We start from the raw sequence: 27,726 nt of genomic DNA, 5'->3' as shown, positions 1-27,726 counted from the left end.
TGCAAATGACACCTGGTAGAAGATTTTAAATGATTCCCAGTGGGCACAGTGCAAAACATCCTCCTCTTCTGTCCATCTCAAGCCACCTCCCATGCCCTCAGAACTCCTCCAGTGTTTTTTGGGATGAAAGCAAACCAGGTAATAGTGATGATGATCTGTACTTCTCTCTAGTGCAACAACCATTAGAAAACCTTTGAATTGAAAGGAAACCTATTGGAGTTGGTCTTGTAGTCCTTTTAAAGCCTGAATCTATATAGTTCATTCCTGTGTGTAAGAAGCCAAGCTGTGATCCCTGCTAATAATATAGACACCTGCCTTTATTCAGTACAATTTAATGCAGTATTTTTATTTATGATGCATTTGTGTTCTTTCCCTTCAAATATTGCATAAACTGTTGCCTTTTTTTTTTTTTTTAACAAGACCTAAGAGCTGATAAAGGGATGTTCAGTGCTGCTCTGAGGAGCTGTTTTGTTTCTTCCTGTAATTCCATCCTGACTTGGCAATGCAGGCTCACAGTTATCATTTCATTTGACCTGTAAATCAATCTGTGTAACATGCAAAGCAGCCACCAATGCAGAGGAAATGAGAACAAAGTCATGGGAAAAGCGTTGTGTAGGACACATTCCAAGGCTGTATTTCTGTGTGCTTTATTCCTTCCACGAGGAAACAGTGAAATCTGCAGAATTGTAACTCAAATACACAAAGAAATGGGAAAAAGGAAGGAACAGAGTGAGACTGTTTATGTATGTTAATGAAGAGTGGAGGGATTTAAGAAGAAGAACCTGATCTCTCAGCTTTGCAGCTTGGAATAAGGATCTGCATCTTCTTTTCCTTTCTGGTCTGGTCTTAGAGCGTGACATGGGTAAGTTGCTTTGCCTCTGTGTCTTACCCTTCTAACTTAGCAAGGAATGTGAAGAATGTTGTATTGTCATCATACTTTGGGTATTAAATTACGTCTGTTATTGCATTAATTGGGAAGCCTTTTTTGAGGATGATGTCATGCCTTAGAAATATTTGATATGTACCACTGTTTAGCATTGGGTTATAGGATAAATAAATATTCCTGGCTTTCCTTTAATTCAGATACCATGATTTATCTTCTTGACCAAAAATTTTAAGCACAGCAAGACATAATTAGAGGAGAGTTTTGTTCTTTTCCTCTTTTCCATTAACATTGCAAGACCTTCTGATTTAAATGCTTTTTAACATTTTTGGTCTTCTCTCAAAGTGTGATTCCCTCACCAGTGACATTTCCCTTCTCTCAGCTCTCTGTTGGTTTAGACTCAGTCCTTGTGATGAGGGTGAATGTTTTTGTAGTCACAAAGAGATCAGTACATTTAGTCAGAAGTGCTTACACCCTGCAGCAGATCAGTCCAGACTTCTCTGGGGTTGCAGAGGATCAGTGATGTGGTGCACTGTCCAAACAAGTCTCACCACTCAGAGTTCACAGGCTGTGTCAGTGCCTGTGATGGGGCATCTGCATGTGAACAAGTGCACAAGGAGGTGTTCAAACACACGAGAGCTTGGACACCTCTGCTAATTTAGGGCGTAGATACAGAATTTTTAATAAGTCAGATGAGGAGAGGATATTTTTATGCTGCATTTAATTCAGCAAAATCCTATCCTTGAGTAGCTTTAAGAGAGAGCTGAGTTTGTGAAGCTTTTGTGCTATTCCCCTGCCCTTGGGCACTGCAGAACACCCCATCCTGTGACTCATGTCAACCATCCAGCTGTCAGCCCAGCTCACGCCTCTGCTGAGTTTTACATGCTTTGCTACATCTCTGTTAGAGGCTCCTTCTGCACAGGATCTTCCACACCACTAAAAACCCTCCCTCAGGTTCCTGTTACCTCAGAGCTGGAGCTTTGCTCCTGTTCCATGGCCTGCAGATGTGGAGCTGGGGAGTTAACGGGACCTTCTGAGTGGAAGGGACAAAGCCCTGGTCTCACATCTGTCTGGTACCTCTCTGGGACCCAGCACTGCCCCCAGAACCAGCCCAGGGACAAGACTTTGTAGGCTGGAGACACACACTGTGCTGTCTGTCTTAGGCCAAGTCCTTCTTACTCAATTCCCACCTGCATCTATCAGCATGTAATTTGAAATGAACTTGTGTAAGACAAACTCTCTGGCACCTTCCTGTTGTGTTTTATACAGTCATCTCCTGCAAGAACTGCATGTTTTTTTCCTTTGTGCCTGCATGAACTGGGACTGGTCAGAGGAGAAAAAGTAGAAAAAGGCAGTCTAGAGTTGTGATTCAAAAAGCAAGCTCAAATCTTAATGCAGCAGCTTTTCTCCTTGCAATTTTAGCTTCTGTTTGTTTCAAAAGTACTTACAGGATGCAATGAATAAAATGTGGTCACCCCTCTTCACTGCAGTTAAGAGAATACAGAACAGCAGTTCTGAAAGCTCCTCTGAGGTGTCCCCTTCTGGTGGAACCCAAAGCCAAGTTAAAATACTCTTTGTTGAGTTTCACTGAGAAATGAGGGGTTGATATCCATGACTAAGCTGACCAGCTGCTTTGACTTGTGGAGGAGTTCTGGGGTAGTTCAGGGCTAGAATGGGCACTTCATTTCTTGCATTAAATGGTAAAAGCTCTCAGTGCTGTGGGCAGCTCAAGCCAGGGAATTTGGTGGGTTTGGGTTTTACTCTGAGCTGGGTTTGTCCCTCATCCAGCAATCCAAGAAGTGCAGATTCGTGCCCCAGGCTCAAAGGGTCAGGTTCTAAGGCCAACCACAGGGACTTGAGAACATGCATGTTATGCTAAAATGTACCTGCCTGGGTGTCAGTTTGAGTTCCTGTCAGCACGTGAACATTAAATTACATTTAAATTGCAAGGCCACCTGTGAACTTGAGATATTTCTAACATGCAAACATTGAAAATTGTAGTCAATTATATTTAGATGTGGGAGTGTTTCTTTACCGTCTTAACTACTGCTTTGAGATTTAATTTTGGACACACCCTTTTAAAAATGTTGGCTTTGATTTCTCATTGTTTAATTTGTAGAAGGATATTTGTTTTAAAAGAGCTTTAAAATCTGAGGATCAACGTCTATAATTGTTAATCATTTAATTAATTACCATTAATTTAAAATGTATTATTAAACAGTAAATCACCTTTCCCTGTTGTGTTGTCTATGACTTAATTTACTGCCTTCATTCATCTTAGAAACCAGAGAACAAACCTTGTGCCTACAGGTAAGCCTGTCTGCAAATACAAATTTGGGTTGGGGATGAAGATAGAAGAGTCAGGATGGAAGTGCTGGGTACCACTGCCAAACTGGAGTTTTGTTTCTTCTCTCCTGCAGTTTATCCACACTCTACTGGTACCAACAGTATATTTGTGTCACCTACTGTCTTATCCTTCTACCAGGTGACAGTAAAGAGGGTCTGATGTGGAGAAAATATTCTATTTTTTTCCCAAAAAAAAAAGGAAGGTAAATTATGTACCAATTAAGCCCTGCCCTTTTTTGGCTCCCAGCCCAGGCAGCAGCTACAAAGGAGCAGGAACAGCAAAAGGGCCTGAGCACATGTGAACATCCCTGTCCTGAGAGCACCTGATACCCCGGAGTTACGGATTGTCCAGCACAGAGACCTCTCCCCACCTCACCTGGCCGGGAAGGACTGGGACAGCTGCCAGCCAGCATTCTACCAAGGGTACTGACTGCTTCTTTACCTGATTTTAAATACCTGGAAGTTTTTATGGGGAAGTTTTTCTCTGTGCATTTCTAATATCTGAAGAGACAGCAGGGGAGCGAAGAGCAACTCCCAGTGCCTGAGATGTAGCTCTGCTCATCATGCATTAATAAATCAGAATAGTTCTCATAAATTCAGAGGGGAAAAAAAATTACCTATCTGGAAAGAAGTATTTTCTTAAAGAAAATTGTTTATGTTCAAAATTTCCTAACAGTTTTCTGATTCCATGAAGCAGATGAATATATTAATGCCATTTAGTGCAGAAAGAGATTTCTGGAAAAAAAACTTTAAACTTTTTTGTCTTATTTAAAATTTAAGGAGGTATTAATTACAAGTATTCAAATATATACCATTTTTCAAATGTCTTTTTGTGGTATTTGTGATAAGCTTGACTTCAGTTCTCTTTATAGTGTGTAAAAAGATGCTTTTTTTCAGAAGACCAAGAGCTTTTTATGGCTTAAGACTACTGGACAATCTAGAGATGCAAATTTATATTTCCTTGCTTGAACAGGAGAGCATACTGGGTTTAGTTTTGTTATTTTAGTTCTAATTTAAATTTTGTTTGGAAACATGGATTATTCTTCAGTTTTGAACTGTCAGGATATTTGTCAACATAAGGAGCTTGCATTGTACACTTGTTTTTTACACTAGTTTAGCTGTATAGAAATACCCTAATGAGAACAATATGGACAAGTTAGTGAGAACTGGACAGAAAAATAAATGTATTTAGTGTGTAACCAGAAAAGCTTAAAATAGAAACAAATTTTTATCATTGCTGAGGAACTGTGACCCAAATGTGAAATAAAGTGAATGTTAATAGTAGAATGCATCCTTTCTTATATTCCTTATCTAATGTGTTGGTTTATTTTCCTGACTAGTAGGGTGACATCTACTTGGCATTAATATATTGGAAGTCAGGGAGTTTTCAAGAATAAAATGTTTAATCAAACCAAGCATTTGAAAATGTAATTATACCTGTTAAGGTTAAGTAACTATAATGGCTCTAAAATCTCTTTATTACTATATAATATGAAATTTCTGGGTATGAGGAAAAAAACCTGTATCTTGGAATATAAAAGTATTCAGATCGTTACTCATTGTACGTAGAGAGCCCATCACCAAAATGATTACTTTATACATTTTAAACATGATAAGGAGCGTGGTAACGTGAAAGTCCCTGAAACGACCCTGATCCCAGAGCAGTGTGCAGGAATCTCCAGGAGCTGTTCTCTGTTGCAGTCGCGATGCCGGAAGGATCCCTGGAGGAGCTCCCCAGCCGGGAATGGGAGAGCCAAGGGAAGGAGCCTGCCAGGCTGCCAGGGGACAGGAGCACAAGGACAATGGTGACAGGAGGCGGAGGCTACCTGGGCTACAATCTGGGATGTGCCCTGGTTAGGTCAGGGATCGCTGTGATTCTGTTTGATGTGCGGAAACCTCAGTGGGAAATCCCCAGCGGAGCCGATTTTGTCGAGGTACGTGGAACCCGCGCCTTGAGCAGCAGTGAAATAACGGGGTGCTGCTTTCATGCACAGCCAGGCTCCCTCCTAAGGACTTGAAAAACATTTACTGAGGACAAGAAGTCGTGGCAGAAGGTCCTCACGTGCCTAAGTAACTGATGAGGAGATGGCAGAGTCCAGGGGAGTGTCTGTGTCCCCAGTGAGCTTCTGCAGGCCCGGGTGGGAGGTGCCACCCACACTCGTAGCTCACCCCTGGAACAACGAAGTGACAAAGTTACTGCTCAGGGAGTTATTTCAAGGCAAAGGTGAGAGCAGGATAAGGCATTAAAAGTGCCCACAAATGCAGAATGGCTGCTGTGCAGAGAGTGACTGAGGAAACCAGGATTTCCAGTCTGGGAAGGAGGTGACCTGGGAGCAGGAGAGCTCTGCAAAGTGAGTGGCACTGACATGGGTAGGGATTGACTGCTCCCTGTCCTCCCTGCAACAAGAAGGAAGGGCCACCAGGAGAAACGAGGAGGAGTCAGCTGAGTACAAACCAAGTGACGTTGTTTGTCGTGCAGTGGGTAACAGGCATGTGCAAAGCCTCACCAAAAATGTACTTCCTTTGGAGGTGACTAAGTAGGTAAGGTCAATTAGGCTCAAGAAATCTTCTGAATGAAAATACTTAGAGACTAGGAGAGTATTCAGGGGGAAAGTGTCTCATATCCTTGCCCTGTTCATACTGTTCCCAGGACACTCATTATGAGCACTGACTGGGTTTGACTCTTAACAATTTAAATTGGTGGAGTGATGGCAATTTACATGTTCTAGAGGAGACTCAAGATCTCACAAATGATCTTCTAGAATAGGGGGTTTTATAATTTAATTTAAAAAAACATACTACAAAGTATAGCTGAGTTACCTGGAAAATGGAACTGTGGAGTCCTAATAAATAAAGTAATAAGTCACTTCAGAGATCTGAGCCTTGATCAGTGATTTGGGGATTGCTCATATTGTTTATCCTCATTAGCTACTTTAGCACTGGGTAAAGGGTGGGAAGGGTAACTCAGCCATATTTGTGAAACACTTTGGCAACCTCAGAATTATTCTATCAAGTTCATTACAGTAAAGTAACTAATATCTAGTATTTTGAAATATTGTCATTCTCAAAGTAAAAGTATTATATTTTTATTGATATCTGTACAGATGTGGACTACTATTAATACAGTTATCACACAGTGCACCTCAAACAAACCTTAGATGGACAAAGACATCTGTGAGGATGACACAAATCCCATCCCAGGCTGCTAAAATGGGGGTTCTCTGATTTGGTGATTCCCTGGCAAACAGCTGAACCCTTCCTGCTGTGCTTTGTTGTCCCTGGGGCTTCATTCTGCAGCACTGGAGCATGAGCTGCTCCCATTCCAGTCAGACAAGTTCTGCCAGGCTGCAGACTCAGGGGGAAAAGACGCGCTGTGATCGAAGCCCAGTCCTGTTGGCTTCGCAACAAAACGCTGACCAAGTTCTTAGTCATGGATTTTTTCCCCCTGTTTATAATGTTGAGTTTGCTGCCAGTTAAATACTGTGAAAAATAGATCAGAGTATCTTTAGATTTTCATTAAGTGCCATAATGAATGTAATTCTGTAGAGAATGTAAGCAGCTCTACCTGTCAAAAACTCCTTCTTTTCTCGTTTCCAGGGCGATGTGAGGGATTACGATGCAGTGTTCAAAGCATGTGAAGGGGTTGACTGTGTTTTCCATGTGGCTGCATGTGGAATGTCAGGATTAGAACAAGCAAGTACCATTTTCCCAAGGTTTTCTGTTGTTGGTTTTGAGAAAGAAATAAATTGTCTGCATGTAGCAAAGAATGTAATATTTGTGTAATATTGATGTAATATTTATGTCAGACAGGAGTTGGTTGGAAAGGTCAAGTCATCCATACAGGCAACAAGGGAGGTATTCCTTAAATAATAAATGTCAGAGCATGAAACTAATGTACTACAAAATATTCTAGAAAAATGAGATCATAGTTTTAAGATCTTGGAGAAGAAGGCTTATCCTTTATTTTTTTTTTAATGTTATCAAAAAGTCATGAAACTACTCATTTATTTCTAGAAACAAGACAGATTGCACTGGAACCAGAATCTGTGGAAGCTTTCAGGGAGCTGTAATTCTTGTTTCTGTGGCATGGATCATCTGGAGGGGGTGACAAAATATTGAAGCATTATAATTTCATTTTAGATGCATTTTATCTTTTATTTTTCAACTGAACAAGACAGGCAAAATGAGAACTGCCAGAGATCCCTGTCAGGCAGACACAGAACTGCAACACATCCCAGAAAGGCCTCAGCTGTTCCACAGCTGGCAATTGTAACAATCATGGTGTGAATGTGACTGTTCCATGAATCAAACCTTGTGCAAACTCTATTTCCAGCTCCAAAAGAAAGATCAGATCGAATCCATAAACGTTGGAGGCACAAAAATAATAATTGATGGTAGGTCCCTTGCTTTTCTTTCTCTGCATCTGATTCAAACCTAAGTGTATTGTAAATACCAAAGCTACTTTCTCCTTGTTTTTCCCTCAAAAACCAAATGGGAAAAAAAAAAAAGGCAAAATGGCAAAACCAGTTTTTATTTAGACCAATTTTCCTGCTGCCTCTGTGTGTTATTACTAAAAAAAAAAGCAAAATGGAATAGTAGGCAAGTAAAATTCTACATGAGGTAGAGGGAAGAGGTTCCCACATATTCCCCTTTTCCTACCCCAACCTCCAGACTCACAGAAACGTGGCATGACCAATTTCCATGGGCTCCCAGCAAAGCAAGAGTCTGGGAGAAGCATGAACCTGTTCATCAACATTTTAATAACAGATGGTAGTATTGTGTTTTGTTCCAAATATTTACAACACAGCAATTTGATTCATTTTTTTCAAAAGGAGCCAATGACCCTGGAGCTGGACAGACAGCTCTGCAGAGTCTAAAAACTCCTGACTTTGAACATTAATTCACTTAAAGTTTAGAAATATTGGTAAATGAAGAGGAAATGTATGTTATTCAAGTTTGCAATGACATATATGGAGCAGAATTTAGGTATAATAACACACGACTGGAATCCTTAATTAAGGCTTTGTTTTGTAAATAACATTAATTTCTTTTGCATTTAAAGCACTGCTGATTATACACTGGCAGTGCTGCACAACAAATGCTCTTACTCATCTCCTTTTTATTCCATTTGTGAACATGTTTTAAGAAATGTTTCTGAAGGAGGGATTTTTTCCCCCACAGAGATTCCTCCATCCAGTGGGGATATGATTTGTTACCTAATCATAAACCACCTGCTGACCACCACCTGTAATATTTGCATAGCAGATATTTGGGATGGAAAACTCCAGCTGAATGATAGACAAGGCTATATGAAATGATAAGTGAATGTTAAAATTAAAATACTGCAATACAATAAAATTAAAATGTGCAAGCATAATGTTTGCTTTCAGAAAGAGAAGCTGCCAGTTCACTTGTCATTGCTCCCTCTTTATTTTTGTTTTAAAATAATTTCTTCTGTCTGTCCTTGTAGTCTGCAAACAAAGAAATATCCCCAGGCTGATCTACACCAGTACAGTGAATGTGGTGTTTGGAGGGAATCCTATTGAAGAGGGAGATGAAGAAACTGTTCCCTATTTTCCACTGGAAAAGGTCTGCTGTTCATGTGATGATGTGGATTTACTGTGCTTGGAAGGGCAGGTTGTGTGAAGGCAGAAGCTGTTTTACTGTGGATCACAACAAATTCCATGAAATTATTTTTCATTAATGTAAGTTGAGCCATGATCAATGAAGAAATAATCAAACCACAATGGCTTGTGGAATTTCCCATGGTATATTTTCCAATATAAAGTCTATCAATACAGAACTTCCCAAATAACTTCAATAAGAAATGGAAATGTTTTTTGGAAAGTTTGAATTTTTAATTTCATATTTAACTTGCAGTTTTTAAAAAACTTTTTTCAATTCAGAAAAGGATAATTTGAAAAAATATCTGTGCCACCAGAACATTTGGCTTGGGAGTAATTTTTTCAGTACATCCAGCACAAAAAGTGAGTTAAGTAAATACTAGTGTACTTAAATTCACTCTGAAGCTAAATTTGTGCCACTAAAATATAACTCTGATAAGTTTTTCCTCACAAAATATATATTTGCTAAATCTTGTTGTTATTTCTAGTTGTGTTTTGCTCAGCTGATATCTAGGAGCTGCCTAGATTGAAATGTTATCAGTCAAAACCAGTAAGTTTGCCTTTACAGATGCACCAGCGTGATTTAAATGACTGTATTCTGCCTTTCTTTATAGCAATTTAATCATTATTCCAGAACCAAGGCAATTGCAGACCAAATGGTTCTTGCTGCTAATGGAACTTTACTCAAAGGTACATTTAAAGCATTTGGGGTTTTCCCATCACCAGTAGTGCTAATGGGTATTGCTTTCCCATTTATCAGTAAGCAGAGGACTTTACCTGAAGTGAGGGTTTATTTTGTTGCAGGTGTCTGGCAGGAACAGCAGCAGTTTCTTTAACAGATTGGCAATATCAGGTGACTTCCAAAGTCGCACCTGCAGGAATAGTTGTGGCTAAAAATCTACCTGAACATGGCAAGGGAGATTTTTAGATACATATTTTGCTACTCCTACTGATTTCTCATAACTGCCAAGTTGGCAAACATAAATTAGGTGGGGATTCAATTTTAGCATCCTTGATTAATCATCCTTGATTCCTTAACAGGAAGCAACCCCTGTTACTCTTGGCCAGATAAAAGGTGTCATTGTGCCTGTTCTCAGGGGTCAGAAGGGTCTGCTGAGTGATTCACATGTCAGACTTATTAATTTTGATTTAAAATATTCAAACTCATTGAAAGCCTCTGTTTAGGAGACCTCTTCTCTTCCTTTGTGATGCTCCTGAGCTGCAAAGCAAGCCAGGAGTCTGGATACAGCAAATGGAGTGATCTGCTCCCGTGTGCCTGCAGGGATGGACAAATACAAGCTGTAAACTTGTCTCTGCAATAAACAGCAAAAGCCAAACAAGCAGGAGGAAAGCTTGATTTGCCCTGTTCCTGTTCAAACTCTTCTGTGGGATTTGGCTTGTCAGGCTCCCAGGCTCAGGCCTTTCACAGCTACTGAATTCAATTTTATAGGGAAACGAAATCAAAGCTCCCAGGAAGCCAAATCACAGATATGGGCAGACCGAGCCTTTATTTTGACAGTGTAAAATTCACACTAGATATATATATATAGTGAGCCATAAGTTGATATCCAAGCTGTCTGAAGGTCCCCTGTTGTTCTCTCCCCCAGGAGGGGACAAGCTCCACACGTGTGTGCTTCGCCCCCCGGGCATCTACGGACCCGAAGAGCAGCGGCACCTGCCACGAGTAGCCGTATGTGTTTTGTACTCAGCTCTGGAGGACACCACAAGTAGTTGTAAGGGCGATAACACAAGTGGAAGTACCTTGATTGCAGTTCTTAACCCTTGCTCCAGGAAGGCTGTGGTGAAAGCTGGGTGACAGGGGATGGGATGCAGGGTACGAATCGAGCACTGCAAGGCACGGCCGGGATGAAGTCGCAGTGAAAATTAAAAAATGCAAGGCTGAAATGCCATGGTGGAAGAACTAGGTTTGCATCCCTGATTGTTTAATGGAAATATTGACTTCTAAATATGCACTTGAGTTTCTGCTAAACACTCTAATGTCACCATATTTTGCCACTGCCTATCAGTGCAACAGTCTTTGATTCATGAAATCACCAACCAGTTTGGTTTTTTTGTCTTCTTGGGACACATTTCTTGTGCTGTAATTGTACACAAATACAGCAAATTCCAAGTATTTGGGCCGAGATAAAATGGATGTTACACTGCATAATAAAGGAATAACCTAGTTATCACATGTGTTCTGATCCTGCAGATAAACATCCAGCGGAGACTTTTTAACTTCAAGTTTGGGAATCACGAAGTTCAGATGAACTGGGTGCACATAGGAAATCTGGTACAAGCTCACTTACTGGCTGCTGAGGCTCTCACCTCTGAGAAGGGTTATGTAGCTGTAAGTAAACAATATAATCACGGTGTCCCAGTAGTTTTAGCTCTCTAATAGGTTTAATTTTTGATATTTTGAGATCAAAGAGTCTCTGAGAAGTCATATTCTCAAAAAGGGTGTGTGGATCCAGAAACACACGGACAGTGCAAATGCAAATTCATTTGGCTCAATGGTATGATGATGCTTTTATTCTGGTTTGAAAATATGATAATTTCCTGGTTTATTGGAGGAAACAGTACTTTTAACTACCTTAATATATTCACCATCATACAAATCTATATATCCTGTTATTCTCTTGAAAATAGATTCTGATCCCAGATGCATAACATTTAGAGCAACCATTCGAAACAAGTCAGAACTGACAGTGTTGCAGCAGCTGCTGCATTCACAGCTCCTGAGTGCTCCAGATTCATTTACAGTGGTAGGAACATCCATCAGGTACAGACACAGCTGAACATCCACAGGACACCGTGGGTAATCATGGGGAGCTCTGCTGCCACGGGGGGTTCCCCAAAACTGTGTGTGAGAGCAGGGTGAAGGCAGGGCAGGCAGTTTGCTGAGCTGCTCTGTGAACGTTCACCGCGTTCGTGCTGGTGTATCGCCCACAAAACCAAGACATGGGTAGGTAGGAGAGAAAAAGGAATGCCATCCTCTGTACAGTGTTTTCTAACTGTTCTTCTCTGCTTCTTCAACAGAGTGGTCAGGCATATTACATCCACGATGGTGAAAACGTGATTTTCTCCGAGTGGATCGTGCCCTTGGTACGTGTCACACTCGCTCAGCTCGGAGGCACCTCAGGGGCTCTGGGCCTGCTCTGGCTACAAACCAGACAACCTAAATGAAGTTCAGGGCACACGAATTACTGAATGACTTAACATTAAACTCACTCCTGTTCTCCCTGATGTCCCAAAGCTCCACGGGCTTTCAGGGAAGTTTTGACTATGCATAACTGTGGGATTTGGCTTTACTGTTTAGAGATAATTTAGCCCAGGGGTACAGAGCCTGCTGCAGACCAGCAGCGTTTCTGTGGAGCAAACCCAGTGCAGGGCAAGCTCTGCCCTGGGCATCTGGCAGGTTTGTCAGAGCCACTGCTGATCTCTGTCCTGCCATCAGCTGCAGCACAGAGGGGAAGCCCCTTCAGAATCTCATCTCAGAAGCTGGGAAGAGGCAGCATTATATTTCCATAAACATCAGACTGGGATTTCAGCAGCATGCCAAAGTTTTAATCCTGCAATGCCAACACAGAGAATTCCTCTGGGAAGATCATTGCAGTGGAACAATGGGCCTGTATTTAACTGTAGGGAAGGATTCCAGTCGGGGTCACTTGCCCCTTGGAAAAGCCTTGTTCCCCTTTATTGTCCAATTGCAGTTGAAGGGTGGGAGATGAGCACCAAAGGATGAGCAGAGGGTTTCAATTGCATTTCTTACTACCAGTATTGACAGGAAGACTAGCTGGAAAAAGTGTTAGATACACATTTTATCAACATTCCTTTTTTTTCCTTTCCATTTTCATGCTTCATGACACGCTCCATTTGGTACAAGCTCTCTGTTATTCTTTCTTTTTATACCCTTTCTAGTTTGAAAAATTAGGCTACAGGAAACCCTGGATACACATTCCTGTTCTCCTGGTTCATATAGCAGGTAAAAGAAATAAAATACATTCTTAATTACTGTGGGCTGGGTTGGGTTTTTTTTTATTCCTAGAAAGCTCCATAGTGGTTTTATAAAATGATGGGACCCAAACTGTAGGAATTATGTAACTTAACATTATTCTAATAAATAATAATCACTTGTGCCATTTGGCACTAATTACCAGATAAATTTTAAAGGCTATTCATAAACTGAGTCCACCATGTACTTTATAAATTAAACCCTGCCTTCTACTACCCTAATTTCATCCTCTGGTATCAGTAGGAATTACAGGATGTGCAATGTCAGCATTGTCTCAGTTTATTGTTTTCCAGCTGTCTGTCTCATTAAGTACCTTTGTGTTTCACAGCCACTGTGATGGAATATCTGCACCTGATTCTAAAGCCAGTTTTTAGCTTTACACCTTTCTTGACAAGGAATGAGGTAAATATATATAAAAAGAGAGAATGTTTATAAATTGCTGCCCAAAGCTCTCATGAAGTCCACGATACACCCTTTGGATGCAGACAGGATTCTCAGCAGTAGAGTTCTGTTTTCTGTTCTGTTTCCATTGTAACATCATTGTTGATATATTTTCATCCAAGTTCTGGAAAATCTGATATTAAAGTCACTTCCATACCTGTCCTTTTGGGTTTCAGGTGTGGAACGTGACTGTAACTCACACGTTCCGAATAGACAAGGCACGGAATCAACTTGGCTACAAACCAAAGAAATTCTCATTCGCTGACTCTGTGGATCATTATCTCAAAACAAGACCTACTTGCCAAGAAGATCACACATTCCTTAAAATGGTGTTTGTTTTTGGCATTATGTTAAGTTTGGTCGTTCTCTCTTTCTTCTAAAATCGAATAATTCCCCACCTGTTCCAGAAAGCCTCGTTTTGTTCCTGAGTATTAATGATCTGGTCCTGGTACATTCCTCAGCCACTGTGGACTTTGTTATTGTTATAACTATGATGACACCTCTCTGACCTCATTAAGAAAGAAAAAAAACCAAACAAACCAACCAATAAACAGGAAAACAATCACAAAAGTGAAAATATGGAACACATCAGGAAATGTTCCCCAGGAGCAAATCAAAGGAGTTCATCATTAACAGCTGCAGGACCAGTGTTAATGGATCTTCATTAATTCATTGCTTCATGCTGAGAGGGATTTTCTAAAAATGATAACTCAGGAGGGTGAGAAGTTGGAAGAAGAGGAACCATCGTAGGACTGCAGTGCTGCCACAAGTCCAGCAGCTCCAGTGAAGAAAAGAGTGACTAAACAACTCCTCTGATGAAGCTGCTGCTACAGCTACTGCCTGTAAGTCTGAGGAATTATGGAGACCTGGGAAATAGGACAAAAGTATGGAAAGTAAATATTTATAAATAACAGGTGGTGAGAGGACTGAAAATCATATTTATGTAAAAATAATTTTATTGTTCAAAAGCTTTGTAAATTGTAATAAATAATATTATGTGTGTTTGTAAATCAAACAATGTACATTCAAAGCAATAATAAATAATAACTGAACCAAATACTGTTTTTAGAGAGCTTCGGGAAGGGGGAGGAAGGACACTTGAGATCTTGGAGTTCAACAAGGTGTTACTGCTGGAGTCACATTATCCACACCCACAGTTACAATCCACAACCCTGTACCTTCAGGGAATTGCCATTTGAGGGTGAGCAGGCAAACCAAGCACCAAGACATGAGGGAGAATCCAACCTCTCTCTTTTTTCCCCTTCTTAAGATTTATATTTGTTGCTTCTTGGGTAGATTGTACTACCTGAGCTACATGTGCTGGCTCTTGTTTGAGTTACTGCTGCTCTAACAAAACTGCAGTGTGTCTTTAAATGATTAAAATTTAATATGAATGTTCAGACACAGCACAGCTGTAACAGAAGAGGTAAACGTGTTCAAAGCTTAATTTTTGCCTGGAATGGGTAACCCTCAAATTCTCCAGCTCCTGACACATTTCCCATCCTCCCAGGCTCGGATGACCACAGGGACCCACTGCCAGCTCAGGTGGTCAGGGCCCTTAGTCAGTGCCCATTTGTTTATGATTATACCCTCCTCCTTGGGAATTCCTGCTGTTTCACAGGTGCCTTTGATGGTCTGCACCTCTCTGAGCCATGTCCTGCCACCAACTGTCCAGCTGGTAAGTAGGAGGTGTTCTTTTTTTTTTTTTTTCCTCAACAACCCGTTCAACAGGTGTCTCAGTGTGGACAGAGCCCTCGCTACCAACAGGACGCGTGTGAAGGCACTCGGAGGTAAGAGCACCCCAGGGTGCTGTGGGATGAGCAGGGTCCCAGGGAGGTTGTGGGATCCCGAAGGTGCTGTGGGATGAGCAGAATCACAGGGGTGCTGCCAAGTGAGCAGGACCCAGGGAGGCTGTGGGATCCAAAGGTGCTGTGGGATGAGCAGGGTCCCAGGGAGGTTGTGCGATCCCAGAGGTGCTGTGGGATGAGCAGGGTCCCAGGGAGGTTGTGGGATCCCAAAGGTGCTGCCTGGTGAGCAGTACCCCGGGGTGCGGTGGGACCCCGGGGGGCCCTTGGGAGCCCGGGGGTTCGGGGCGATGCCAGCGATGCTGCGGGATGAGAGGGACCCCGAGGAGCGCGGGGGCGGTCGGGCCGTGGGTCGGGACCCCCGGGGGTCGCTGCGGGCGGTGCGTGGGGCCGGAGGGGGGGATGCCCCGGGCCCGACACCAGCCGGGGGCTCCCCCGGGGCAGCAACGGCCCCAACGGCCGCGCTGAGCGCTCGGGGCCGCCCACCCTCGGAGCTCCAGAGCCTGCGGCCCTGGGCCATTTGCAAGTGAGATGCAGGGAGTCCCGCCGGGGCTCGGGTGGCTTTGAATGTTTAATCGCGGCCGGGGCAGGGATGTTGCGTGACTGGGGGGAGTTCGCAGCCACAGCCTCTGAAATGCCCCGACTGGCAGCGGTGAACCCATAGATGAGCAAGAACCTCCATGCTCCGGAAATAAGTGATCAACTGTTACTTTTTCTTAGTGCACTCATTGGCCCTTTCTTTCAGAGCAGCTATTTTATTCGAGTTCCCCTCGAAAGCGAGGGATTTGATAGCCTTGTTCTCTGATACACCTTCTAAAGTTATGAAGTAAGGATCAGGCATTCCTCTTCCCTCCTGAAACCCTCATCTCTCAACTCCATCACTGTCAGTGGTAACAACACGGTGTATTCTTAATTTATGCTCAGCTGCTGCTACTTAGAAAGGAGCTGGAAACACCACTTCCCTCAGATGTGTCTTTCTGATAAACTGGGGTCGAGTGAAAGAAACACTGAAGGTTTCTTTTGCTCTAGGGGATGTTGTATTTGGCTGCTGTTCTGCCTGGCCCTGCTTGCTTGGTTTTAAACAGAGAAATTTAAATGCAGTTTGTTCATCTTTAGAGTTTTCCTGACAGATCAAGAGTTCAAAATCAGGTATGACCCCTATAGCACATCTGGTCCCTAAAGCCATCTTTGAGTTGTGATGCAGACCAGGATGAACTAAATTGAGTCCAGACTATTTCACATAGCCAGAGGTTTCTCTTCTGCTAATAAAAAATTAGGATCTGGACTGTTATTTTAATTTTGATCCATTTGTGGAAAATATTTGAATTCATGTTCTCTCTGTTAGGCAAAATTTTTTGTTTGTTTAGTTTTTCTTTTACTGTTCTGGACGCCATTTGCAAATTAAGCCTTAGCCCAAAACATTGCTACCTTTGTTATTTATTTTCAGGATGCTATGTCTAATATAGTGCACAGACATCTGAAATGTTTGTAAAACTCCAAAGGGAACGGACATGCTGCAGCACTGAATAAAACCACTATGAGAGCTGTGGTGACAGGAGGCGGCGGCTACTTTGGATACAAGCTGGGATGTGCTCTTGCCAGCAAAGGAGCTTCTGTTGTTCTCTATGACATGCAAAAGCCTATTTGGGAAATTCCCAGTGGAGTGGTGTGCGTCCAGGTAAGATAAATTGTATTTTCCCAGCAGTCAAAGTTAGTTCATTTGCCTTTTCCGTAACGTGTTACTAGTGTTCAGAGGATCCAAACAGCTAACTGCAAATTATTTCCAATTCCAATAACCTTTTTGACTGTGTGAAATATCCCATGGGACTTTTGGTGAAGGGATTTTAGTATATCTGAAATAAGGAAAGCAGTGAAACCTGTCACGTGGAGCACAGGGCAGTTCTGCTCCTGCCTCCTCAGGACCCTGCCCTCACCTGAGCCTTAATCACCTACAGAAAAAACACAGGAGTATTATGAAGCTTGACAAATGTCTTTCCAGCCCTTTGGGTTCTGTGGAAGAAAGAATCATTATCAGCAAGCACTGGGGTTGGCCCTGTTTTGAGGCCCAGGATGTACGGCCAGTACAATTCTAAATATGCATTATATATACATGGATTCCCTCTGTGCTAACCCACTGTATGACAAATGCTCACGGGAAGCTTTGATGTCAAGTCCAAATATGTTTTCTTGTGTGTTCCAGGCAGATCTCAGGAATTACCATGCCATACTTGCAGCCTGTGAAGGGGCTGACTGTGTGTTTCATGTAGCTTCATATGGAATGTCAGGAAAAGAGCAAGTGAGTCCAAATAGTTCTGTTTTTTTCTATGGGACTGCCCACAATGAGAATGAGAGACTTGATGCTGTAGCACAGCATGGTAGATTTTATCTCTTCCCATTACCCTGGTGTTTTGGTAGATTGCTCTGTGCAAACTGGAGTGCCAGGATGTTTGCAGAATGATTTGCTCCCCATCAGAGGCTCCACCAGCACCCTCGGAGGGTGTTTGAGGTGGAAATGGCATTGAAGAGTTCTGAAACAGCATAAAGACAAAAGAAAAGCCAAGAGCTGGTTCCCTCCAAACCCCTGATCCTTCCCTAAACCTTCACAAGGAACTCCTAGGTGTAAGGTCACTGGGAGGAATAACAACTGAACTGAATTATAAATTATTTTATGTATCTAAATACAGACCACCATATTTCAAGTCAAGGAAAAAGCTGTGAGGATGTACTCTGAGTCACACTTTTTATGATTAGAGTTACAAACACACACCTTTCTTACCTTGTTTAATAAAAGGAACTTCAATAATTACCCTGTTTGGATAGAACAGCTCACTCAGAGCTATTTACCACTAATGCATAATGGCAATTGCTCTGGGCAGAGGCAACTCATCACTGAAGTGCTACTGAAACACAGATATTTAACATACTAATAACAGGACGTGTTTCTTTGGAGCACTGTGATTCTCTTTGCTTCAAGCAGAATAGTCTGCAAAAATACAACAAAAATACAGGCATAGCTTAAAAATAACGATCTGACTACTTGAAGTCAGAAACAACAGCCTAGAAGACCTTTTTTTTGTAACCAAAACACTAAATGAATTACCTTTGAGGACATTGTAACACCCCTATACTGAATTTACTATGTATTCAGAAATGCACAATTTCTTTTTTTTTCCTAGTGGCAGAAAGAGAAGATTGAGAGTATAAACATTAATGGAACAAGATACATCATTGAAGGTAGGTACTATCTAACTGTGCCACTGGGGTGTTGGCAGAGCACATCAAGTACCATACACCATTTAGAGAAAGCTAGCTGGTGTTTGGCACACATTATTTCTTACCAAATGCTTTATGTTGTTGGCAGAAGATGAGAAAACAAAACATTGCTTTTGATGCTCCATCCTATGACAGGGTGTGATGTGTCAGAGTGGGATGTGCCAGAGAGTAAAGCTCTTGGTTCCACATTGATGCCTTCCCTCTAAATGTGCTTTGCCACTCCTAGAATGGAAGGATTTTCCCTTCTAAGATTTGGCAGTTTCTCAGAATAAGGTCATACAACACTTTTTTTCCCCCCACATTGTTTCATTTCCCATTAAGTAATTTACTTTGTACGTCCCTGCAGCCTGCCAACACCACAACATCTCTCGGCTGATCTACACCAGTACAGTGAACGTGGTGTTTGGAGGGCTCCCTATTGAAGATGGGGATGAGGAATCTGTGCCATATTTCCCACTTGACAAGGTATTTTGGTTGTATCGTGTTTCCAAGTTTCCTCCTTGTTTATTTTCTTGTTTCTGGAAAAGCCTGGAGCTTTTTGACAATGTGTGACCTGATGCCAGGATCCAGGCACAGGAAAGGCCAGGTTGGATGAGAGTTTGAGCTACCTGATGTAGTGGAAGGTGGAAGGGGGTTGGAATGAAGTGATCTCTGAGGTCCCTTCCAACCCAAACGATTCTATGATTCAGTGAAAGAAGAAAACTGCTTTTTGTAGATGCTATTCACAGCTTTCACACATCAGTTTTATGTACATTGCTGTACATATTTCTTTGTTTCCTCTTAGGGCCTTGATTTTGGCAAATAACTCCTACAGTGTCCGTTAACATCAAGGAGATCCCACCTGGCCAGAAGGATTGTGTTCTATGGCTTGGTGCCTCTCTAGCTATTCATTATCTACATGATTTTTCTGTTTCTCCCTTACTGAAGATGGCATATATTCAATGTAGAGCTGATCTGGAAAAGCAGCCTATTTTTATAGGGGTTTATTGCATTTAATTAAAAAGGAGAAAGTACTTCTGGGTGCTTTGCCTACACAGTTGTTTTTGTGTCCCTCCTCTCTCCATCAAGTACTTCATGGTCTTTCAAGAAGTAAAGATGGAGAGAAAATACTGAATCATATTTTTAATAATATTTCAAATATTTTCTCTGGGGTAGTGCCACTCCAAAGTGAACAGGATACTTCAGAGGTAATGTCTTCAAAACCTGGCTTTTGACTTTTCCATTACCTGAAGCAGAAATCCAGATTCCAAAGTAGTGATCGATTACATTCCTGGCAGCATTCGAAGTATACATTTATTTATTGCTTCTCAAATGTGCTGAAATTAATTAACCAGATTTGCATAAAGAAAAATGCCTCCTTGCCTTAGCAATGTGCATGTTTTACCCTGAACCTAACACCCCATGGTTTCTGTATTTTGAGGTATTTGTTGGCATTTGCTAAGTAAAAACTAACGGAGCAGAGATGTCCCCCTGCCCTGTCCTTCCAAGAACAGATAAAAACGTATTTGCTTTTTCTCTGCAGCACGTTGATCATTATTCCAGAACCAAATCAATTGCTGAACAAATGGTACTGGCAGCTGATGGAACTCCACTAGCAGGTACTTTTGTCTGAGCATTAATTCATAGTAGAATTTACTCCTCTTCTTCTTGCTCCTCCCCAACATCCTGTGTCCTGTATCAATCCTTTGTGGACAAGACTGACCACCAATTATAAAATTAAGTTATCAACCTCCTCTCCCAAACTAAAGTATTTTCACTTAAAATTACTTTTAATTGATTTTAAGTTCCCACAATGTCCATAAAAGGTTTTAGCATGGTGGCAATGAGCTCAGTATGTTAATGGAAAATATTAAGAAAGCTATAAGTTAAAGAAAACCAATTGTTTATTGTCACTGTTTTATGCAACAGAAGTAAAACACGAATGCTGATTAAATTGTTACACTCTCCACACACCCTCGAGTTATATATTAAAATCTGAAGTAGGCACCTGATACTACAGCCTGGAATTATTTATTAGTGCTTCCCAAAGTTTTCCATGTGGAGAAGCCAGTTATACACTTGAGTACTTAAGCTCACCTGTGAGATACTATAACTACCAGTGCAAAACAAATTAATGTAAAGTGCAACATGATTCTATGAGACCAAGTGATACTGAGCTAAATTTAGCCGTAGACAACTCACAGAAAAAGACTCACTTGATACTTGCAGAGGGCTGTAAGAGATAAAAAGTCACTGACGGGCATTTCATCCCAAGAGAATTGTTTTGTTTTCTAAAATAAAGGTTTGGGGGTTTTTTCCGTCATTTCTTTGGCAGGTCTTCACATCAAAGCCCCTCTAATTTTAGGATCAATACACAGTCCTGCATTGTCAATGAAATTAGAACCACTCAGTGTTCCAAACATCCAATTTTGATCCTGTGCCATAGCAGCATTTAGTATTTTACCTGTTTTCAAGTACTGTTAAGAACAGTTTTTAGCAGATGACAAATCAGCCAACTGATGTACTTGGGAAATGATTGGATTTTATGATCCCACTGGAATTGTCAAGTGTCTCCATTAGCTCTAGTGGGAGCTGTGCCTGCTATTGAGGGAACCTCTCAGCTCTACCTTGTACTGACAGGGAGTCGCTGCTTCCCAGCAATAATTGTGAGTGAACTTAGTTGGTTTCATTCTGCTTTCCAAGATATTTCTGAATAACCTGCTCACTTCAGCAAACTCATCACCACATTCACTCACATTCATTCACTGCTCTGGCACAGAGACAAAGGACTGGTTAGAAGGAGGTTTTGAAATATCCGGTATTTTCTAGCAACACAACTCCTCTCTGAATATTACCTTGCTCTTTCACATGTTCTGATCCTCCCAACTTAATACCCGCCTGCTAATGCAGCACCTTTTTGTATGCATTGTTTTTTAAAGACAGGGAAGTTAATTTATTTCAGAGTAAGTTCTGCTCCCACAGCCTTTGGTTCATGCAAACAAAAGATACAAGCCAGTCATGTGATGGTCACTAAGGGGTGCTCTCCTCACATCTTGCAGGAGGTGGAGTGCTCCATACGTGTGTCATTCGCCCCCCAGGAATCTACGGACCAGACGAGCAAAGACACTTGCCAAGGCTGGCAGTATGTGATCCTAATTCTCTAACCAGCAGACTTTTCTGTGATATGGGTAAAAAGCTGTAAGGAGCAGCACTTATTTGTTGCATAAACTGACTGACTTTACTGGGCAGCAATTCAACAGTTCAGTTGAAGGCATATTATAACCTTCTTTGAACAGGCATTTTATTATATCTGTAAAGAGTGTACATTAAAAAAGCCTTTTTTTGAAATACAAGCACATAAAAATCCAGCTTTATGATTTAACCATTACTGTAAGATTCAGGCCAATCCCTGATATTTCAAATGTCTGTTTACATGCAACTTACACCAAATGGTTTAAAATATTAATGAAAAAGAGATACGGCAAAATATTTCCAGTCTCAACTATGAACAGCTTTCAGTGTCCAATGAAAGAAGTTATGGAGTTGGAAGCACTTTCTGGTATGAGAGGTTACTGAAGGGCAATGGTTTTAGTGCTCTTTGCACACACACTTTTCTTGTTTCTTTTTAACTGATTAAAGAATTTTTATTTTTTTTGTTAAGTAGAGATAAACCTACACTTAGCTGGACAAGAAAGTGCACTGCACCTCATTTTAAAACACATTTTGCTCTGGTTTCATGTTTGTTTATGCCTACAGAAGCTTATTGAGAGAGGGCTACTTAGCTTCAAGTTTGGGGACCCTACTGCTAAAGTGAACTGGGTGCACGTAGAGAATCTTGCCCAAGCTCAAATCCTCGCTGCTGAAGCTCTCACTGCCAAGAAGAACTACATAGCTGTAAGTACACAATAACAGCACCACAGTGGATCCTGTGCTAGAGTAACTGCTGCAGTTGCAGTAATTAGTATTATTGTCTGTGGCTCCAGTTGGTAAATGTGCTGTGAACAGTGTGGGACTGGGCAGCACTGGCTGTGCAGGGTGTTAAGAGCTGGAATATTCAGTTCTGTAAGAACATCTCCATCTTTGCATTGGTTTAATGTAATACTTGCCAGTTCTGGAAGATGAGCAAAAAATGTTTGCCATGTCAGAAATGACACTGGAAGTTCAGGCAGATCTACCCACCCTCCCTTGTATATAGGTCCAGATTTAATGTTCTGAACTGGGATGATCAGTTCTTCCCATACCTTAGCCAACAGAAGCACATTTCATTTGGATTAATTGCTTCCAAAACAGTTACAACTGTTTTCTTCCTTGTAAATACAGGTTCTTATTCACGTAGAAGCACTGCCCTTAAAATCTATTAGAAAAAGTTTCAAAGTAGATTTAACCAGTGTATCTAAAACCCTAAAAGCAAAAGGGAATGAGGAACCTGGGCCTTGGTTTACACAGATGGGATCTTACAGATTCCAGGGAGTCTCAACTAGAGCATGTCCCACCCTTGGGTGGGTCCGTGTCAGCAGCACCAGTGAGATGCAGCAGCACCTTCAGTGGTGTCTGTACAGCCAGGACAGCCACTCTGAACAGGCACATCGACAATAAATCATTTATTCCAGGGCATGTTAATCACATCAACCACTTGTCCACCAATTTCATTGCACACAACAGTGCAACTGCTTGAAACACACGTGGACAGCTTGTGACTTGCATGTACACCCACACATGTGTTATAGTGCTGTATTACTTCTAAGCTGTTCATAAGGAATGAGATAAAGAAAAACATCAATATATATGCAGTATTATTTTTACTAACTTGTCTCTACTTCTTTAACAGAGTGGCCAGGTGTATTTCATTAATGATGGTGAAAAATACAACATTTTTGAATGGTTAACTCCACTTGTAAGTGTCATATATACTCATCTCCAAATACATTAATTGCTTTAACTGTATTGTGGCTTTAACTGTATTGGAGCCCCTGGTGGTCTAGGGGGTAAAGGCGCGGCGCTATCACCGCGGAGACCCGGGTTCGATTCCCGGTCAGGGCCACTCCCGGGCAGGTGGGGCTCGTTAGCCCTTAAAGGCAACCCACCTACGTCCTAAGGACCTCGCTGCCACCGTCCAAGCTCGCTTGGACCCGGCAGATGAACCTTAGGATTAAAGGGTGGGCTCAGTTCCGCGCACACTGTGTCTCACCTAAAAAATCCAATGCGCAGGCTGGAAGGTGTAAAAACCTTCCCCGGATCTTCGCTCGCGAAGACTGGCCATTATTGTGGCTACTTTGGGTGGACAAAGAATATAAATCTTAAGTATTAATCTGTAATGTACATTCTTTTCAAAGTACCATTTTATTTTTAATGATAGACTCAACACCATAAATATGTCACAGTGTAAAATCAGGTATCAGCACACCATGACATTTCAATCAGTTATTGTAATTTTTTCCCCTTTATTTAAGGCTGAGACTTGAAAATTACAGTGTCTGCATGTGACATTTAACTGGAATGCTCTTAAAAATTAAAAATAGTAACAGCAATAATTAATTTTTCTGTTTTATCAGTAAATATTTCCACTAATATTTTCTATAGCAAAAATTTAAACCTTGCTTGAAGTTTCTGGGTTTCCCACTGGTTTTTTATTCTCTTTCAGTTTGAAAGATTAGGTCGCTGGAAGCCATGGATACGTATTCCTACTTGGTTGGTTTATTCCTCAGGTAAAACATTTTATCAACATTCCTCTTTCCTGTCCATGCTACCCTCATTCCTAACTGTAATATAATGTTGAGGTTTTTAATTTGCCCACAATTTCCATTTTCATGTATAAAAACAATATGCTGTGGGCTCATCTAGTGTGCAGGAGTGTGAAGTTCAGCTCTGCACAGTGAGTTGAAACCAGAATGATCTCTTATTGAAGTCCCAGAAAAACAGGGTTTATGTAGGATTTAACAGGTGTGCAACTTTGTGGAGTTAATGGTGAAAGTATTAAAAGTTAAATGTGAAAACTTATCACTTCCTGAAATATGCTGAAGAGTAGCTGCTTTGCCTCATGGGTGAATGTCTCCATAATCAATCCCCACGTGCAGCTCAGACAGAATCCCACTGAGTTCTCTGTTGTTGCCATGTTTTTTATAAAGTCTCATGACCTTTTCATTTGACCTGTGCCCAACCCTCCCAACCCTCTTCCCACAAGGACAATAATTAAGATTAATAGTCTGCTGATGTTAGTGATGGTGCCCTGAGCCCTCAGGCCTGTGGTGATCCTTGAGGAGTATTTACAGTGTGACATATGCCACAGTCATCATGACAAAGCACGTCACTGCTCTTACCTCAAGTAGAAATCTTTTGTTCTGCAGCCATGGCAATGGAATACCTTTATCTGGCGATGAAACCAATTGTTGAACTGTCCCCAGTGCTGACCAGAAATGAGGTAAAGTCTGTGTTTGTAAACTTCCCTTAATTCCCACAGGTTTAATACATGTTAATACTGATTTACGCTTTAAGTCAGGAGAAAATAAAATCCACCCAGTGCTACTTCAGCTTCCACTTCCCAGAGCAAATCCATGTACAATTTAGGCACTATATTATGCTTGTTGCCATGATTTTTGAAAAGGTAAGAGCTTGTGCTTGCAATGGGGGAGAGGTTGCTTCAGCTCCTTTCTGCCAAGGGCCAATATCCTGCATGGCTTTGGCTGGGCCTTTAGCACCTCAGAGATGGCTTTAATCTGCCCTCTTGGGTACCTAAACAAGAGAAACCTTAGCATACCATTTTTTGTGAATGTTTTCAAGTCTTAAACATTCTGTTCTGCAGCTTTTACTGCCTGTTTGGGCTTTCTCCTTTTGAGTGAACAGTTTAAAAATAACGTGATGTATGTCAATAGGACACTGATACAACGTTGGAGGGGTTATTTTATGTTTCCTTTGACAGTGTCTTTGCTACCATTTACAGTTTGTTCCAATTGCCAATGTATTCATACCTTTGTATGTTGACTCTTTTGCCCTGTAGGTACTGAATATTTCTGTGACTCACACATTTCGAATAGACAAGGCACGGGCTCAGCTGGGGTACAGGCCAAAGAAGTTTGTGTTTGCTGATTCCGTGGACCACTACATTAAATCCAGACCAAAAGGCCGGAATCATCACATCCTCCTCAAAGTTTTGATTGTTTTCATTGTAACTTTCGGTTTCATCTGTGTTTCTTTAGGATTTTATGGCCTCTCAGTTTTGCGTTCTCTTAGAGAAAGGCGATACTGACTGGCCTAAACTGCACACACTCAGTCACAATATTGCCACCAGGATCACTCCAATCTCCACAACAGTCACTGGCCCCAGTGCAATAAACAGGCACTTATTTTTAGATGTGCAAACAAAATTGTAACATATCACTAGATGTTCCTGAGAAATTAAAATACAGTAAACCATGATGGCCAAATCACTGAAACAGACCAAAGTCAAGATTGTTGCCTCTATTTCACATCAAAAAGACAACTTTCCAAATTGATTGCTGAAGTGAATGAGAACCTGCAGAAAGAATAAGAGCTACAGCCAGCTGAAATAAAAAGACTGACCACAGCTTCTGCTGTGACTCACTGACACTACTGTGGGAACAGAGGAACCAAGCAAAGGATGGTCAGAACAGGCTTCTGGGAATAACACACACCAGCTGTAGACAGACTTCCCACTGTGTGAATTGGTGAATTAGCTGTATCACTGCATCTGAGGGAAAATAAAAGTATACTTCAACCTTTGCTGAAGTGTGTGTTGTGCCTCTGAACACTGCTCCAGAACTGCTCCCTGCCCTGCCCCTGGTGCAGAGCCATCTGTGACAGCACCTCGCAGTTCACAGAGTTAGGGGGTACATGCTGTTTTTCACAAGTCAGAACTGGGTATTTTAGTTAAACTGGAAGTTACTAACAAAGTTATTTTAGTTAAGTGTATTTATGTCACAGTAGAGGAATCTGCCCCTACAGGTTGCCTGGATCTTTGCACAGCTTCCTTCACCTCCTGTAGCTATTGAGGACAACAACTAACAGAGTTTAGTTGCTTCTCAGCTGAACTTCAGGTGCAAGTGTGTTTTTGCACGTAATTTCTGAAGTGCAGCAGTTGTACTGAGCAAATCCCTACAGCCGCTGCAGTGAGCAAAGTGCTTCTGAATTACTGTTCAGCTAAAACGGGCTAAAAGCACAGGCGGTCCGGGAGGCCTCGGCCCCCACCCACCTGCCGCTCACGGGGGGAATTTAAAACAGAAATCTCCTTCCCATCCGCACCTTTTCCAGCCTGGGGAGGAAAAGGTGTTCTCTTCCACATGAGGAGAGAACAATGAAGAGTGTGATGCGAACAGGAGAGCTTGAGAAAGGACTAGGGATGAGATACAGAGGAACCACGGTCGGGGAGGGGGGCGGAATAATCATAGATGGATTTGAGAATTCTGGAGAAGGTGAGAGCGCTGACACCTCCCCTCTGTCCAGGGCAGGGGGCAAAGCCCAGGGCGGGGCCTGGGGCTTAGGGATTCAGTAACTCAAACACAGAGAGCAAGGGCAGGACTGTCGAAATTAGTATTTCTCGTCTTATTTTGAAGCAAAAGACAACCATGGGAGCCTATTCACTGCTCCTAGTACTTACCATAACGCCTATTACTGGCTTTTGACGCGTGTAACCGGCAGCTCCCATCGCCCCTCGGCCACCCCCGCGGCCCCGCTGTGAAAAGGAGCCACCGCCGCGGCGGGGACAAAACATCTTGGCAGCGGTGGGATTCGAACCCACGCCATCGAAATGACTGGAGCCTAAATCCAGCGCCTTAGACCACTCGGCCACGCTACCGCCTGGCTGCTCAGCCGCCCGCCAGGCCTCTTTCAGCGCGGCGGCCCCGTCGCTCTCCCCATCGACCCCCGCAAGTGGCTCACCCGTGTCTGCGCCACCACAGCGCCCTCGGGCGCCCACCCCGTGCCGGGGGCGCGGCTGCTGCGACGGGCACGGGCTCGTCGCTCTGCCCGCCCCGGGCCCCGCGGGCTCCCAACAGGTGGCGCCGCCCGCACGCGTGTCCCGCGCTGACCCCGCGGCCCCGGCTCCCTCCCCGCTCCCTCCTCCGCGGGGCCTCGGCCGTCGGGCCGCACCTCGGGGCACTTCGTCCGGGGCAGGCGCGGGCCGGCACCCCGGCAAAGCGCGCCGCGCGGCCTTTCCCCACAGCGCCTGCAGCGGCGGCGGATCGGCTCCAGCCCGTCCCCGGGAGGGCTTTGCCCGCCGGCGCGGATCTGCCGCCACAGGGATAGACTTGCTATGGTCACGCAGGGTCGAGGGCAGCCCTTCGCAGCTGCCAGGGCTGGTGTGCGCACACCTCCCAGCCAGAACAGGGTCCGTCCTGCCCCATATCA

The 27,726-nt window shown here is 42.6% G+C and overlaps 2 protein-coding genes and 1 non-coding gene across 4 annotated transcripts; 2 read left to right on the top strand and 1 right to left on the bottom strand.

The window, feature by feature from the left end:
• The first annotated feature begins 7 nt into the window (after positions 1-7).
• On the top strand, positions 8-14,275 carry LOC126640948 (putative short-chain dehydrogenase/reductase family 42E member 2). The gene is made up of 13 exons (XM_050317185.1): positions 8-862; positions 3,477-3,652; positions 4,931-5,163; positions 6,827-6,922; positions 7,563-7,623; positions 8,700-8,818; positions 9,468-9,543; positions 10,461-10,543; positions 11,066-11,203; positions 11,893-11,958; positions 12,775-12,838; positions 13,197-13,270; positions 13,486-14,275. Exons 3-13 carry the CDS (start codon positions 4,936-4,938, stop codon positions 13,687-13,689), a joined length of 1,209 nt encoding a protein of 402 aa, XP_050173142.1. The 5' UTR covers positions 8-862; positions 3,477-3,652; positions 4,931-4,935; the 3' UTR covers positions 13,690-14,275.
• Positions 9,631-25,609, top strand: LOC126640951 (putative short-chain dehydrogenase/reductase family 42E member 2). Of its 2 annotated transcripts, none has more exons than XM_050317192.1 (11): positions 9,631-9,641; positions 16,617-16,792; positions 17,315-17,410; positions 18,291-18,348; positions 18,734-18,852; positions 19,910-19,985; positions 21,426-21,508; positions 22,123-22,260; positions 23,195-23,260; positions 24,008-24,071; positions 24,711-24,924. In XM_050317192.1, exons 2-11 carry the CDS (start codon positions 16,652-16,654, stop codon positions 24,812-24,814), a joined length of 945 nt encoding a protein of 314 aa, XP_050173149.1. In that variant the 5' UTR covers positions 9,631-9,641; positions 16,617-16,651; the 3' UTR covers positions 24,815-24,924. The 2 variants fall into 2 exon arrangements, with proteins under 2 accessions (XP_050173149.1, XP_050173150.1); XM_050317193.1 differs by lacking the exon at positions 9,631-9,641 and adding an exon at positions 25,361-25,609 and having other exon boundaries at positions 16,625-16,792; positions 24,711-24,784.
• A 1,484-nt stretch (positions 25,610-27,093) lies between these two features.
• TRNAL-UAG (transfer RNA leucine (anticodon UAG)) lies at positions 27,094-27,175 on the bottom strand. The gene has a single exon. It is a non-coding gene; the product is annotated as a tRNA-Leu (tRNA).
• Between the last annotated feature and the right edge of the window lie 551 nt (positions 27,176-27,726).

The sequence above is a fragment of the Myiozetetes cayanensis genome, unplaced genomic scaffold, assembly GCF_022539395.1.
Source record: "Myiozetetes cayanensis isolate MyiCay16 unplaced genomic scaffold, myiCay2020 scf20-37, whole genome shotgun sequence".
Lineage (NCBI taxonomy): Eukaryota > Metazoa > Chordata > Aves > Passeriformes > Tyrannidae > Myiozetetes > Myiozetetes cayanensis.
This window is presented reverse-complemented; position numbering and strand designations above follow the sequence as displayed.

Bases quoted from the DNA above. Each gene is read 5' to 3' on its own strand.
- LOC126640951 (XM_050317193.1), top strand. From the start codon at position 16,652: ATGAGAGCTGTGGTGACAGGAGGCGGCGGCTACTTTGGATACAAGCTG. The intron at 24,072-24,710 runs GTAAAACATTTT...TTTGTTCTGCAG, and splicing joins TTGGTTGGTTTATTCCTCAG to CCATGGCAATGGAATACCTT. The intron at 24,785-25,360 runs GTAAAGTCTGTG...TTTGCCCTGTAG, and splicing joins CAGTGCTGACCAGAAATGAG to GTACTGAATATTTCTGTGAC.
- LOC126640948 (XM_050317185.1), top strand. From the start codon at position 4,936: ATGCCGGAAGGATCCCTGGAGGAGCTCCCCAGCCGGGAATGGGAGAGC. The intron at 5,164-6,826 runs GTACGTGGAACC...TCTCGTTTCCAG, and splicing joins GCGGAGCCGATTTTGTCGAG to GGCGATGTGAGGGATTACGA. The intron at 7,624-8,699 runs GTAGGTCCCTTG...CTGTCCTTGTAG, and splicing joins CACAAAAATAATAATTGATG to TCTGCAAACAAAGAAATATC.